The 15,131-nt window shown below is 43.6% G+C and overlaps 1 protein-coding gene across 2 annotated transcripts in view; it reads left to right on the top strand.

Moving 5' to 3' along the window:
- si:ch211-198m17.1 (uncharacterized) overlaps positions 1–14,460 on the top strand; it is a 38,355-nt gene extending 23,895 nt beyond the window's left edge. Inside the window, exons 2-14 of one of the 2 annotated variants that reach the window (XM_061712172.1) lie at positions 1,611–5,060; positions 5,184–5,342; positions 8,394–8,492; positions 8,608–8,717; positions 8,795–8,853; positions 8,939–9,069; positions 9,156–9,290; positions 9,926–9,968; positions 10,081–10,118; positions 11,758–11,845; positions 12,443–12,638; positions 13,130–13,162; positions 13,501–14,460. In XM_061712172.1, the coding sequence (XP_061568156.1) occupies positions 1,611–5,060; positions 5,184–5,342; positions 8,394–8,492; positions 8,608–8,717; positions 8,795–8,853; positions 8,939–9,069; positions 9,156–9,290; positions 9,926–9,968; positions 10,081–10,118; positions 11,758–11,845; positions 12,443–12,638; positions 13,130–13,162; positions 13,501–13,629 (4,670 nt within the window). In that variant the 3' untranslated portion in view covers positions 13,630–14,460. The remainder of the gene's footprint in view (positions 1–1,610; positions 5,061–5,183; positions 5,343–8,393; positions 8,493–8,607; positions 8,718–8,794; positions 8,854–8,938; positions 9,070–9,155; positions 9,291–9,925; positions 9,969–10,080; positions 10,119–11,757; positions 11,846–12,442; positions 12,639–13,129; positions 13,163–13,500) is intronic. The other variant, XM_061712173.1, reaches the window with a different exon arrangement.
- The last annotated feature ends 671 nt before the right edge of the window (positions 14,461–15,131 follow it).

Below are 15,131 nucleotides of genomic sequence, written 5' to 3'. Positions count from 1 at the left end.
GAAACGGTGTGATCATATCACCCCTGTGCTGTCTTCCCCTTTCTCTGTACCCGTTTCCTGTCCACTTTCTTTCAATAAAGCCCCCTAAGGGTGTTGGAAAATGGTTGAGTAGGACCCAGATGCAGGAGATCAGGAGTTCCAAAAACAGTGATTTATTATGTTAAAACAAAATCGCTGCTGAGCAGGATACCAAAAACCAGAACATAAAGAACGGAGGAGGTCCGGAGGAGGGCCCAGGCCAACACACAGTCAGAGCTCAGGGGGCCTGGGCACTAGGCTGGGCAGACCGGCGAGACAGTTCAGGGGGCCGTCCTCGGGGCCGGGCAGACCGGCGAGACGGGTCAGAGGGCCACTATCGGGACTGGGCAGACGGGATCCGAGGGGCCGGCTGAGGGGAAGACGGGATCCGAGGGGCCGGCTGAGGGGAAGACCGGATCCGAGGGGCCGGCTTCGGGGCAGGCGGGATCCGAGGGGCCGGCTTCGGGGCAGGCGGGATCCGAGGGGCCGGCTTCGGGGCAGGCGGGATCCGAGGGGCCGGCTTCGGGGCAGGCGGGATCCGAGGGGCCGGCTTCGGGGCAGGCGGGATCCGAGGGGCCGGCTTCGGGGCAGGCGGGATCCGAGGGGACGACGGGATCCGAGGGGCTGGCTGAGGGGGAAACAGGATCCTTGGCAGGGGCCGAGGTGCCGGCTGAAGTGCGTCCGGCACCACCTCAGGCACAGGGACAGGCTGGGGCTGTCGTTTCCCCTGAGGCTGAAAACACCTGGGCCTGCCTCGAGCCAGGCGTGTCCCCCAGAAGGGTGATTCCCGCTCCTGCCAACAGGTCCCTGTCCTTTTTACCTCGTGGTGAAAGAACTCCACTCTGTCAGGGTAGAAGAACTCCCTCAAATCGAAAGTCTCTCCTGCTGGGTCCATGATGGCTGGTCCATTCTGTTAGGAAATGGTTGAGTAGAACCCAGATGCAGGAGACTAGGAGGCAGGAGTTCCAAAAACATGGATTTATTACATTAAACACAACAAAAGCGCTGCTGAGCAGGATACCAAAAACCAGAACGTGAACATGAATCAAAAACTACAAAAAAACCTGACATGGAAAACACGGAGGGAGGAAACAGTACGGACTAGCAGGGAGCAAGGGAAAGACAAGACCAGATATACAGGAGGGTTAACGAGACACAGGTGCAGACGATCAGGGCAGATGGGAAACAGGAAAGTCAAACCAGAACTCAAACACAAAGACACGGGCTTCAAAATAAAACAGGAACTATCAAAACCATAACGAACGGGCCACAAAATCTTGGAAAAAAAATTCTATAACTTTAGTTATGCTTTTATCATTTCATGTAACTATAGTTTTGTATTTTTATTGTTCATTTGAGGATTTTTAATGTGCTTTAGCCTTTACAGCACTTTTTCAACTGAGTTTGTTATAAATGTGCTATACTATACTATACTATACTATACTATACTATACTATACTATACTATACTATACTATACTAATCTTAATTTTCTTTGTCTTATAATGCAGAGTTTGCATCCTTAACACTTGAAAAATGTTGTGTCCAAAGGAAAGAAGGTTATTAATTTATGTACGCTTGTTCCATTTGCAGGAATGCCAACAACGATGCCTTACACATCTAACATCACTACTGATGGGCAAATAACCCCTATGAATTCTACTCACAGTTCAACGAGCTCAAATTTAAACAGCAACCAAACATCTGGCAATTTACCAGGGACTGAAGAAACTATTACAGAGCATGCAACAAGCGAATCCACAACTATGACAGCAGCCACTTTACTTATAGTGACTAGCACAGCATCCAGCACTACTGCAGACACAGTCAACAGCCGCCACACTGACTCTCCTTCAGTTTCAGACACTGGAACAACCACATCCACAAACAATGTCATAAGTTCAAGCTCATCAATCACATCGACAGAAGTCATGACTTCAAGCTCACCAGTCACATCCTCAGGCACCAGTGTAGATTCAACTTCACCAATGGAATCCACAAACAGTGACATGACTTCAGGCTCACCTATCATGACAACAAATAGCAACATGACTTCAAACTCACCAATCACGTCGGCGAACAGCGACATGACTTCAAACTCGGCAATCACATCGGCGAACAGCGACATGACGTCAGGCTTACCAATCACATCGGCGAACAGCAACATGACTTCAGGCTCACCAATCATGACAACAAACAGTGATATGACTTCAGGCTCACCAATCACATCAGAAAACAGCAACATGACTTCAAACTTGCCAATGTCATCGGCGAACGGTGACATGACTTCAGGCTCACCAATCATGACAACAAACAGTGATATGACTTCAGGCTCACCAATCACATCAGAAAACAGCAACATGACTTCAAACTTGCCAATGACATCGGCGAACGGTGACATGACTTCAAATTTGCCAATGACATCAGTGAACAGCGACATGACTTCAAATTTGCCAATGGCATCGGCGAACAGCGACATGACTTCAAACTCACCAATAACTTCCGCGGACAGCAACATGACTTCAAACTTGCCAATGACATCGGCGAACAGTGACATGCCTTCATACTCGGCAATTACATCGGCGAACAGCGACATGACTTCAGGCTCACCAATCACATCGGCGAACAGCAACATGACTTCAAACTCGCCAATGACATCGGGGAACAGCGACATGACTTCAAATTTGCCAATGACATCGGCGAACAGTGACATGACTTCAGGCTCACCAATCATGACAACAAACAGTGATATGACTTCAGGCTCACCAATCACATCAGAAAACAGCAACATGACTTCAAACTTGCCAATGACATCGGCGAACGGTGACATGACTTCAAATTTGCCAATGACATCAGTGAACAGCGACATGACTTCAAATTTGCCAATGACATCGGCGAACAGCAACATGACTTCAAACTTGCCAATGACATCGGCGAACAGTGACATGCCTTCATACTCTGCAATTACATCGGCGAACAGCGACATGACTTCAGGCTCACCAATCACATCGGCGAACAGCAACATGACTTCAAACTCGCCAATGACATCAGTGAACAGCGACATGACTTCAAATTTGCCAATGACATCGGCGAACAGTGACATGACTTCATACTCAGCAATTACATTGGCGAACAGCGACATGACTTCAAACTTGCCAATGACATCGGCGAACAGTGACATGCCTTCATACTCGGCAATTACATCGGCGAACAGCGACATGACTTCAGGCTCACCAATCACATCGGCGAACAGCAACATGACTTCAGGCTCACCAATCACATCAGAAAACAGCAACATGACTTCAAACTTGCCAATGACATCGGCGAACAGTGACATGACTTCAAACTTGCCAATGACATCGGCGAACAGCAACATGACTTCAAACTTTCCAATGACATCGGCGAACAGCGACATGACGTCAGGCTCACCAATCATGACAACAAACAGCGACATTACTTCAGGCTCACCAATCACATCGGTAAACAGCAACATGACTTCAGGCTCACCAATCACATCAGAAAACAGCAACATGACATCAAACTTGCCAATGACATCGGCCAACAGCGACATGACTTCAAACTTGCCAATGACATCGGCGAACAGCGACATGACTTCAGGCTCACCAATCACATCGGCGAACAGCGACATGACCTCAGGCTCACCAATCATGACAACAAACAGTGACATGACTTCAGGCTCAGCAATCACATCGGTAAACAGCAACATGACTTCAGGCTCACCAATCACATCAGAAAACAGCGACATTACTTCAAACTTGCCAATGACATCGGCAAACGGCGACATGACTTCAAACTTGCCAATGACATCGGCGAACAGCGACATGACTTCAAACTCACCAATCACATCGGCGAACAGTGACATGACTTCAGGCTCACCAATCACATCAGAAAACAGCAACATGACTTCAAACTCACCAATCACATCGGCAAACAGTGACAGGACTTCAAACTTGCCAATGACATCGGCGAACAGCAACATGCCTTCATACTCGGCAATCACATCGGCGAACAGCGACATGACATCAGGCTCACCAATGACATCGGCGAACAGCGACGTGACTTCAGGCTCACCAATCACATCAGAAAACAGCAACATGACTTCAAATTTGCCAATGACATCGGCGAACAGCGACATGCCTTCATACTCGGCAATCACATCGGCAAACAGTGACATGACATCAGGCTCACCAATCACATCAGAAAACAGCGACATGACTTCCAACTCTCCAATGACATCGGCGAACAGCGACATGACTTCAGACTCACCAATCACATCGGCGAACAGCGACTTGCCTTCAAACTCTCCAATGACATCGGCGAACAGCGACATGACTTCAGACTCACCAATCACATCTGCAAATAGCGACATGACTTCAAACTCACCAATTACATCGGCGAACAGTGACATGACTTCAGACTCACCAATCACATCTACAAATAGCGACATGACTTCAGACTCACCATTCACATCTGCAAATAGCGACATGACGTCAGGCTCACCAATCACATCTGCAAATAGCGACACGACGTCAGTCTCACCAATCATGACAACAAATAGTGATGTGACTTCAAACTCGCCTATCACATCGGCTAACAGCGACATGAGTTCAAGTTCACCAATCTCATCTACAGACATCATGACTACAAATGTGCCAGTCACATCGACAAACCACAACACAACTACATTTACTGTGGCTACAAATACCATTATACCAACCACAACTCCTTCAACCACTCAAATCAGCAGCGAAACAGCTCATACAAGTTCAACAACCACAGGAAGTTCCACTGTACTAACTACACCTGGAACAACAAACTCTGGTAACACATCTGCAGAGACTCCTGCGTTGGCCACCACACCTTCTGCTTCCACCATCACTCAAGACACAGTGCCGTCAGCTGAACCCCAAACCTCTTCACCCACCGCCACCTTGTCAGCAAGTTCCTCTGGGGGTAGAACCACACCCTCCACCTCCACTGGAAATGTTGCCACCCCTAGTCTCTCTACAGTAACCTCAGGAGGTAACACTGACAGTCTGATACGTACTGATTTTATGTAGAAACATTTACCTTTATATTTGCTGTGTTGTCTCATTGTTCTTAAAATAATTTAGCTTCTTGTCAATGTTTGTGCTCATGCTGCAGAAGCAACAGCTACAGCTGAATCGACAACCACCTCACCCAGCATTACCCTGACCTCCGTCACAACCCAGTTGCCCACCGGGACCGTCACCACGCTGCAACCAACAGAGAGTATTAGCAAGTCATCCACAGCAGCATCAACTACACAGAGTCCAGTCATGGGTTTGTAGATTGTCCTTCTTCCGTGATTGTCCCAATAGAGGTTTGGGTTTATTCATCAATTGAATACAATAGAAGATTTTATTGATGGACACGACTCTTTTAGCAACCTCTTTGGCCAAGTGGTAGTTGATTTTCAATTTACTTAAATTAAATTGTATTTATATATTGTTTATAACAACACAAATTGTCATAAAGGGCTTTCAAAGGACCCAGGGTATGACCCCTGAGCTATTATTAAAAAAAATAATGACAGGTAAAATTCCCCCATAGTGGGAGAAAACCTTCAGCCAAACAGTGGTAAGAAAAAGCTCTCCTATAAGAGGGAAGAAACCTTGAGCAGAACCTGGATAATAAGGGAGGACCATCCTGCCGAAGGCTAGCTGGACAGATCAGGAAAAGGGATGATGAAGAATAGAGAGGAGAGGCGCAGATATATTGTCAATGGTTAATAAGAGGAAATATATTATCAGTCATTATCTATTAGCTTGAGAACTAAGAGTTATTTTTTACACATGACGAATACATGGTTAGTTGGTGTACCACAGAGCAGACAATATAAACAGGTGGAGGTAAATACTGGGATGGTCAGAGGGCGGGACTGCAGGGCAGCATGCAGCTCTGGAAGCTCTGGCCTGCAAACATACAGGAGAGAAAAATAGTGGACAGACCAGCACAACAAACTATAGGATCAATGCAATTATGTTTATCAGATACCTCAAATTACTGAATTGATTGCACTAAAGAAAGAAAAAGGAAGAGGAAAGAGGACAAGAGAAAAAGGGTGAGGGACGCTGCTCAGTGGATCGTGTTGGTGTCCCCTGCAGCGTAGGTCTATAGCAGCATATCTAGGAGGAAGTCCTGTAGCTGCAGCCATGACTACTGGCCCTAACACACTACAGTTTACACTAACTAACTTTACTAAACTAGTAACTAGTAACGGTTCCTGTTAGCAGAAGGCCCGTCCTCTAAATCTACATTTGGAAACTGTAGGAACTACGAGTAAACCTGCACTCTGAGAATGGAGCGCTCTATTAGGAATATAAGGTACTATTAGGTCTGGCAAATAATGCAGAGCCAGGTCCAAGTCGATTTTATACTTTATATAGAATTGTGAATTGGATTGTAAATTTTATGGGGAACCAATGGAGCGAAGCTAAATCATGAAGCCTCATTAACGTGAACAAACTGGAATCTGTCAGATAGGTATGATTTAAACCAGCCTACAGCTGTCCCTTTAATCCCAACAACATGCTCTAACCTGTGTAGATAAATGCTACAGTATCAAAAGGAGCACTGAGGTCCAGTAGAACCACTGTGGACAGTAAACCCTTATCAGGGGCCATAAGAAGGTCATTCCTGACTCAAACCAGTGCTGTTTCTGTGCTATGATGCATTCTGAACCCTGACTGATAAACTTCAAATAGATCATTTCTATACAGGTCGTCACAAAACTGCCTTAAAACTACCTTTTCCAGAGTTTTAGATATAAGCAGATGGTTGGTTAGTCTTTTAACTTACTAGAATGTCTGGGTCAAGAGAGGGTTTCTCAAGTACAGGTTTAATTACTGTGACTTTAAAAACCTGCAGCACATATCCTGATTTTCAGAGGTTGAACTGGTCCAGTGTTGTCGTACCAATAACAGAGAAAACTATTTTGAGTAGTTGAGTTTGGATGGGGTCAGACACATGGATGAATTAGCTTTATTCATGACTGGGGGTCAGCTCAGGGAGGTCTACAGGAACGAAGCAGTCTAGAGTCCCTAACCATTACCAGGAGCAGGGGAAGTCACTGGAGCTGAAGAAATGCCTACAGCCATTCCTGGATTCTTCTGGTTGATTTCTTCTCTGATTGTGATGATTTTACTGCTAAAGAAGCTCAACAGAGTTGTGACTCTTTGTCAGCTTGGCTACAGCACTGAACAGAAAACAGGGGTTATTTTTATTATCCTCTATCAACGATGAATAATAAGCTATTCTATCTTTTATATACTATTAGATTATCATTCCACACACAATGAAAATCTACAGACTTATGAGAGTACCAATTCCTTTCCATTTAACACATTCTTTGTTTCAGCATGTGAACATGCAAATTATAAAAGGGAGTTAAGCACCTAAGGGGAGAGACCCTCTTTTTTAAAGGAGGAACACCATCTAAAGCTGAGTGCAGCTATTCTGCAGCGTTACTGACAAGGAAATCAATATCTGAAGAGATATAATTTACATCATAGTCCTAAATGTTTTTACTACTGTATGTTCAATTGTAAGAAGATGAGAAGTGATGGCCTGCCTAAATTTAGCTACTGTGTCATCCTCTAATATAATACCTTTTAATTGTGCACTATAATGTTGAAAATGTTCAATTCAAATCTCATTAAATAGTGGTCAGAGAGAAGGAAATTTACAGGCGCGACTAACAAATGATGAGTTTCTAAACTGTAGGCAAGGACGGGATCGGGGGAATGATTAAAACAGTGCATTGGTTCGTTTACTCCTCGCAAGATGCCCATCGATTCTAAAAGAGAATGAAAAGCTAACTTAAGCCTAACTCTGTCAACATCCATATGAATGTTAAAGTTAACCGCCATGATGACTTCGTCTGTACGGAGCAATGAACGTGTGAACATGAACCGAACTAACTGTCGGTCTATATATATGAGCTAAATGCATTGTTGTTGATGTGATACTAGGTTGTTGCCAGAGAAAACAGAGATGGGGGTCTAAAGTTACTTTGGCCAGTTTTTGTTAATAGCAGTGACTTAAAACAGCAGCAGCTAGACAATGCTTCCTAAAAGTAAGCAAATGATTTGTCAAATAAAATGGAAACTGATATTTTATCATGAAAGGCTAATGTGCTGCCTTTAGGGAAAACAGCAAATAAAAGACTTTAAGTTGGCTGTTGACAGACAACATGTTACAAAAGAACAAAACGATAGAAGATATTCTGGATTAATTCATACAAGGTCATGTGATGTTTGTAAAATATGTGAGACAACAATGAGGTAGCAGTTGTTTAATCAGTCATTTTTTACTCTGTTTTTCTTCCATCAGTTTGTCCTGCCGTCCCATGTCCTCTGGAAAGCGTCTGTCTCGACAGCATCTGTCAGTGTCTCGCTGGCAGCTACATGCAGAATGGAAATTGTATACCTGGTGAGAACAAAAAAAAACAACTTAAAAAGATTATTTAAAACTTGCATTTTGGGACAGAGATGTTACTGATGCTGAGCTCGTTACCTGGCGTTCTCCTCTGGTGTTCCTCCCTCAGCCCAAGTGTTTCCAGGCACGCTTCATATCACCTCCCGAGGATTTGATGATCAAATGAGCAACAGGTCCTCAGACATATTTCAGACTACAGCAGCGATGATCTCTGCAGAGGTAAGTTGTGAGGTCATATTGAGCAGCTCTGGTAGATGCTGTGTTGCTATTTAAATCACATTCACTCTGTTTTGCAGCTCAGAGAGGTCCTCAAGAACGAGCCGGGGTACATCAGATCTGAGGTTGTTCAACTTCAGTGAGTATTTGTTCTTTTTGCTGCTGCACAAAGACTCTGTTACGAATGTATCTGAGCTCTGATGGTCTCCTCTCTAATTCTGCAGACCTGGAAGCGTGATAGCAACTGTGAATAATATCTTTGAAAACACAGAGACAACCCAAGAGGCCGTAGAGAAGCTCATTGGAAAGGCTATAGAAACCTCGACGGGGGTTCTTGAGAGTTCAACATTCACAAGTAAGGACGGACCGCATGGTCCAAGTCAGCGGCTGAACCCCGAAACGGTTGTTTGACTTTTTTTGCTCTTGAACTTTGTGTCTCAGGTACAAACCTGTGTGAGCAGCAGCCATTACCTTGTGATGTCTCCACCACGATGTGTGCGAATACAACCGGCCGGGCTGTTTGCTCCTGTAAAGACGGCTATGTCTCCATCGTGTACTCAAACATCACCTGCAAAGGTAAACATTTTCTCCGGACTCAGTACTTTTGTCAGGTCTGTACTAAAAAGCGGGTGTTTTGCCATTTGGGTTCAGATTTTTTAACCTGTACAATCCTCTGCTCCCATGGCGTGATACACTGTTAAATCTTAATGTGTGGACCCGCAGCTTCTGAGAAAAAGCTTTAATTAAACTTTCCCACAACAAAAACCTTCTTATCCTGGCAGAAATGCTCGAGTGTGGGAATGAAAACAGGAAACAACAGGGAGTGAGACTCATAGACAAGGTCAAGAGCTGTGGCCTTTTCTGTATGCAGACCTTTGACCCCATCTTCATTTATCTCTCTCATCTACTTCTTTTTAACTGGGATGTTACCCTGGCAACAGGTGGAGGAACGACAACTTTGTCTCTGCGTGACTACAGAGATCAGCTGCAGGACCCACTGTTTAGGAATAACTTGTAGGCAAATGTTGCACACCGTTACCTTCGCAAGAAACACACAATCTTTTTTTTTTAATAGTTTTTTTACAGGAAGAGACACAATGTGATGCTGTTTTTATTGCATGTCACCAAGAGAAGTGGACTGAAACTGTAACTGGTTATGTTCTCATTTGAATCCCTTTGAAGGAAACGTTATGTTGTGTTTGTTTTTGTAGCCTGTCCAAGCGGCCAGAGGGCAGTGGGAGACTCGTGCCAACAGTGAGTAGACACATCTTTGTGAGTGGTGCTGGTGCATGATGCATGGTAGTGTGGATTCAGTGTGAAGCCGGAATAAAATGCTGATTTAAACATGACTCTTGTTTTTTTTCAGATGTCCGTTTGGGTACGCTGGCTTCAACTGCAACGACTGTGAGTGTCTTCACTGTTAAAGAATTGGGAGATAACATACTGACATGAAAGCTACTCTAGCCTGGATGATCTGATCATAACTACATCTGTTCAAACCTGATTTTAAAATCCATCCCTTCATGCGTCACACGACTGTCCAGAAGGATCAGGACCAATTTGTCTGCAAATGAACGCGAAGGCTGAACCACATAATCTAAGCGATCAAAAGGACCTCAGTTGTTCCACTGATGTTACATTCATCATCAAACGCCAATAAAGTGGCCATATTATACTGATTTTCAGTCATCTAATTTAATCTCTGGCACCTCTACACGAACTTCCAGAAACTGTTAATAAGACACACATTTTCAACATAACAAGCGATCAACGCTGCGTTTTCGACATTTCCTGTAAATTACTTGTTGTGTTCAAGTCAGAATCAAATACTGATGATCAGAGCCGTCTGGGAGATTTGCAAGGCCCTGTGCGAAATGGCGGGGGGGGGGGCCCTCGCGCGCTCGCTACGCTCACACGCGCAAAATTTTGTTTTTTTTTGGGTCGGATCGGGTTTCTAAATGCGCAATTTTAACTCTCCAATTAGCAAAATACTGGATACCTTCCCCTGCCTCATCATCATCTCTTGCCTCGACGCGGGGCCCCACGGCTGCTTGAGACCCGGTCGGATCGGTGATTTTTGTAACAAATTTATCAAACGAGCCTTTCAGAGAGGCATTAAACTCTTCCATTTTCTTTAGTTTTTTTCTTTTTTCATCCCCTGATGGAAATGTCCTGATTCTGTCTCGTTCTCTCGACATTGTGTGACAGTTTGTTCCACACTCCACCCGTCTGGATCAGAGCAGCTTGTGTCTGCGCTTGGTCTGAAGCAGTTGTATGGAACAACAGACACGCGCATCATTGCACATATATTTATTGATATGCACAGTATAGTACACATTTAGGTCTGTAATGGAACGTGACTGTTGATATTTATAAGGGAAAAAACGAAGAAAAAAAAAGGCCCATAGTCCCCTTGGGGCGCGAGGCCCCGTGCGGTCGCACGGTTCGCACACCCCTTGCGGTGGCCCTGCTGATGATGAAAACGGACAGGAAAACTCTTTACCTGCTACCGTGTCATATTATGGGTTATGTCTCCTGTCAGTTCATCATCTACGTGTGTTTTCCTGCGTACACATCTGTGTTGCGGGGGTTAGATGTTGGCAGTCTGGTTAAATGCCAACAGTCAATGCTCTTTTGGTGTGATTAATGAGTGTGATTGATTGCTTTTTGAGTTGAGATTTATTGAGTATTTCTTTCTTTTTTGTGTAGCGTGACATAAACATATGAAGCTTGGCTGCTACAGCCACCAGACTCAGGATTTCTGGACTAAAATGTGGTCCCCCGCTGATCACTAGAGTAACACACAGCTTAACGCTTACGGCCCAGACTAACAGGCTTGTGGAGTTGATACAACACTGAATTTTAATTTTATTCTGGGTTGTGTTCATAGAATAATTCTCTCCCTTTTTTATTGCTGAGATTTCTTTTCAGATATCTTAAAGCTTGCTTAGTCAGATCCACCAGGATGGAAAACATGGTTTTACTGTGCAGCTGTAAACGTTCATATAAAACTCTAAAAATGCCTTCAACCGTGTCTTTACAGCGGCCCTGCTGGCAGTGGTGATCATCTCCTGCGTCCTGGGAGCACTTCTACTCCTCTTTGTTGTGGCTTTGCTGGTTTACTTCTGCTGGTGAGAGAATTGAACGTCACCAATGCTAACTTTAGCAGCCCCGCTGCTGAATTCCTTTCATTCTGTTCCTTTTTATCACTCACATACTTTACTGTACCGCAGATAATGAAATGATTTCAGAGCACTTGCATCCAATGTACCCAAGTAAATGTGGTTTAGGTGAGTTACAGATAAAAAAGACACAAAACAAGAGTCAAGTGTCAGGAGAAGAATAGCAACTTTCCTTTCTGTTTTGATCTTGTTCATATTAAAGTGAGGTGATGACAAATGTTGCAGCGAGTACATGTGACACACGTGTCTGCAAATCACATTTTTGGTAAATTTCATCCAGATTGTAGTTGCATTTCCACCTCCAAGCATCAAAAACGTCTCTACAGCGCCGTCTGCTCAAGTTTGTCCTTAAGGTTTTTCTGAGAAAGTGTTACTTTGGATCCATTAACTAAAAAAGTTGAAGCTTTAATATGTGAAAGCTTCTCATAACCTTTGTTTTGTTTTGTTTTTTTTTTACCAGAAATTTTTAATACCTGGATAAAAAAAATGTTTCAGTTTTTTACATTGTTGTGCACATCTCAGATTCTCTGCTGTCTCTTTTGTCAGGAGGGGATGCCCTGCGAGCAAGGACACCCAGAGCAGCGTCCCTTACCCTGAAGCCGCCTCCGACCAGCCCTGGCCCGCCGCCATCACCCCCATCCCTCGCGCCACCTCCACCTGGGATCCCGCTCCTTCCATGGAGATGACAGAGGGGGGCAGCAACAACACGCTGGTGGATAAGAAGCATCAAGGCAACGGCTTGGTGGGTCCTCGCGCTCTGCTGTTGTCTCAGTTACTTACAGCTGATCCTCACGTTATTGATTACCCACTAATCACCTTTAGTCTGTTCAGTGTTGCCTCATCATCACCGCAGTCGCTTACTTACCCCGCACAATAAACTTAAAAGCTTTGCAGGTAAAAAACATCTTAGGAAAGGTCAAAATCGGGTTCAATTAGACCATAAAGCGACAATAACATCTTTTTAATCAGGTCCTGAGTGCTTTGATTACAGTTTACAGGTAGGATCTGCTTCTCTGACAAATGTAAAATAAAAAGAGGTTTTTAACTTGCAAAGTCAAAACTCTCAGCTCTCTGAGAGTAAAAGCTTCCTCCACTGCAGAGACACATTAGATGTAAAAAAAACCTGACACGACTGTACTGTTTAACCCAAGCATCCAGAAATGAAATGCCGTGCCAGAATTAGCCCCCTCCCCCTCCTCCCTGCTTTGCCTGACTCACAGTGTGTTGCTTTAGGGGGCTCAGCTGAAGCACAAAGGATGGAAAAAGGTAAGGCACAGCTTTGCTTTTAGATTCTGGTTTTGCGTCATGCCCCCCTGCAGATGGTGTAGTCACTAAGAACAGCAGTGAGGGTGTTTGGAGGTGACGGGAAGCTTTCGGGGAGAAATATCATGAGATTGGCGTGAAAACCTGTGTCTTTTATGTTCATGTTAAATGTTGTGATGATAATTCAAATCAAGAACCTGATTGTTGTGTGCGGGTAGTCATGAGTACATTGGTGCGTGGGGCTGCCTGTTTGTGTGTTTGGCTTTTTGTGCGTTTCGTGTGTGATTGTCTGCCACCACTTCTTCTTAAAGAAACTAACTCCCTCTCTACTGACGTTTCAGTCGGGATCGTATGATCTCAACCCCGACGGAATGAAGACCTTCAAAGGTAAAAATACGTCCCGTTACTCATATCTGGTCCAGGGCCACGAGAACCCCTACTTCCTGCCAGGAGACGAGACGGCAAAATGACGCAGGAAAATCCAGGAAGAAACGAAAGAGAGGCGTCACAGACTCTGAGGCACATTTCCGAGCAGGACTGGGCTATGTAGAAACAAACTTTACTTTCTGGGATTAATGACGGATCATAAAGGGCATGCTCTTAGCAAAATTGTTACCAAAGAGATTTATTCATGTTACTAGAAATGTTGTTTTTTTTAATGAAAAGTTGTGTAACTCGTGTCTGCGTTTAACAAACTCAATCAGTAGATGTCGCTGTTGCCCCTTAAATTAGTCAATACAGGTTTTTAAGTTCATGTTAGAATTTTGATGTTTTTATTTTACTTCATTTTATCTCACCTTTTAAAGAAATTATTTTGTAGTCTTTTAGAAAAGAGTCTTTATTTGATAATTGCACTAAAATGTGTGTTAAGTTTACTGACGGTTTCCTGAAATCAATGGTGACGTGAATGTTGGCTTTCTGAATCTATATTACATAAGGGTGATTATTTCTTAAACAAACACATTTTGGACGACTAAAGGGGCTGGATCCCTGGTTCAGACTGTTTTTTGTTGTTTTTTTGTAAAGGGATTTTGGTTGTCCGGTCCAATGCTCAGCTTTTTTTGCAGCTGAACTTGCAAAATGTGCCTGAGAAATAGGAAACATGATGGAAATCTTGTGATGAAGCGTCTTTCTCAGATGTGCCATTTTCACTTGTATACATGACTTTTAAAGATTCTATAAAAATATATTTATCATTGTGTGTTTGAGATGGTGCATTGTTTTATAAGTGTGTGATGTTTTTGTAAATAGTTGAGGAGTGTGTATGTATGTATGTATGTGTGTGTTTGTGTGTGTGTGTGTGTGTGTGTGTGCGCGTGTGTGCGCGTGTGTGTTTGCACATTGAAAATAAATTAATTTAAGCACAAAAGATTTGTTCTTCATCATTAATGACATATAACAGCTCTCAGCGGTGAGACTGAATCCAAAACTTTGCAATAACACGACTTCGTCACTGTTTTGGGCCATTTTAGTTTGAAAATATGTCATTCAGTGATGTATTCAGATTTTTAAGGTTCTGTGACATCACAAAGCCCCATCAGAGTGTAATCATCCAGTTTCTCCATCCTTATGTCCAACCAGTTTCACATTATCCTGCATTTGTGAGGCATTCAAAGCTGAAAACGTTGCTGACGGAAAGAGTTTTTAGGATTTTACATTTATACTCCACTCAAGGTGTAGAATGACAGCTTTCATTTTAGAGGTTTCACAAAAATCTGTCATGTAGAGTTATTTGTGAAGGGCTCTAAAGTTGACTGAAAAACTAGTTGCCTGATTTCAACTAAATAGAGGGATTTTTTTTTGTTTTGTATGTTTTTTATTTTTATTTTTGGCCCTTTCTCTTATTGTTGCGGACTAATGTAATATTATTTTGTGTAATATTGCTACAGAACAGCTACTAAAACCACCTTTTCATATTTGCATCTGATAATCCTGACTTTTGACACTGAACATCAGTAGGTTTACCTTAATC

The sequence above is a fragment of the Cololabis saira genome, chromosome 21 (assembly GCF_033807715.1).
Source record: "Cololabis saira isolate AMF1-May2022 chromosome 21, fColSai1.1, whole genome shotgun sequence".
Taxonomy (NCBI): domain Eukaryota; kingdom Metazoa; phylum Chordata; class Actinopteri; order Beloniformes; family Belonidae; genus Cololabis; species Cololabis saira.
The sequence above is the reverse complement of the archived record's forward strand: the minus strand, read 5'-3'. Positions and strand labels throughout refer to the sequence as shown.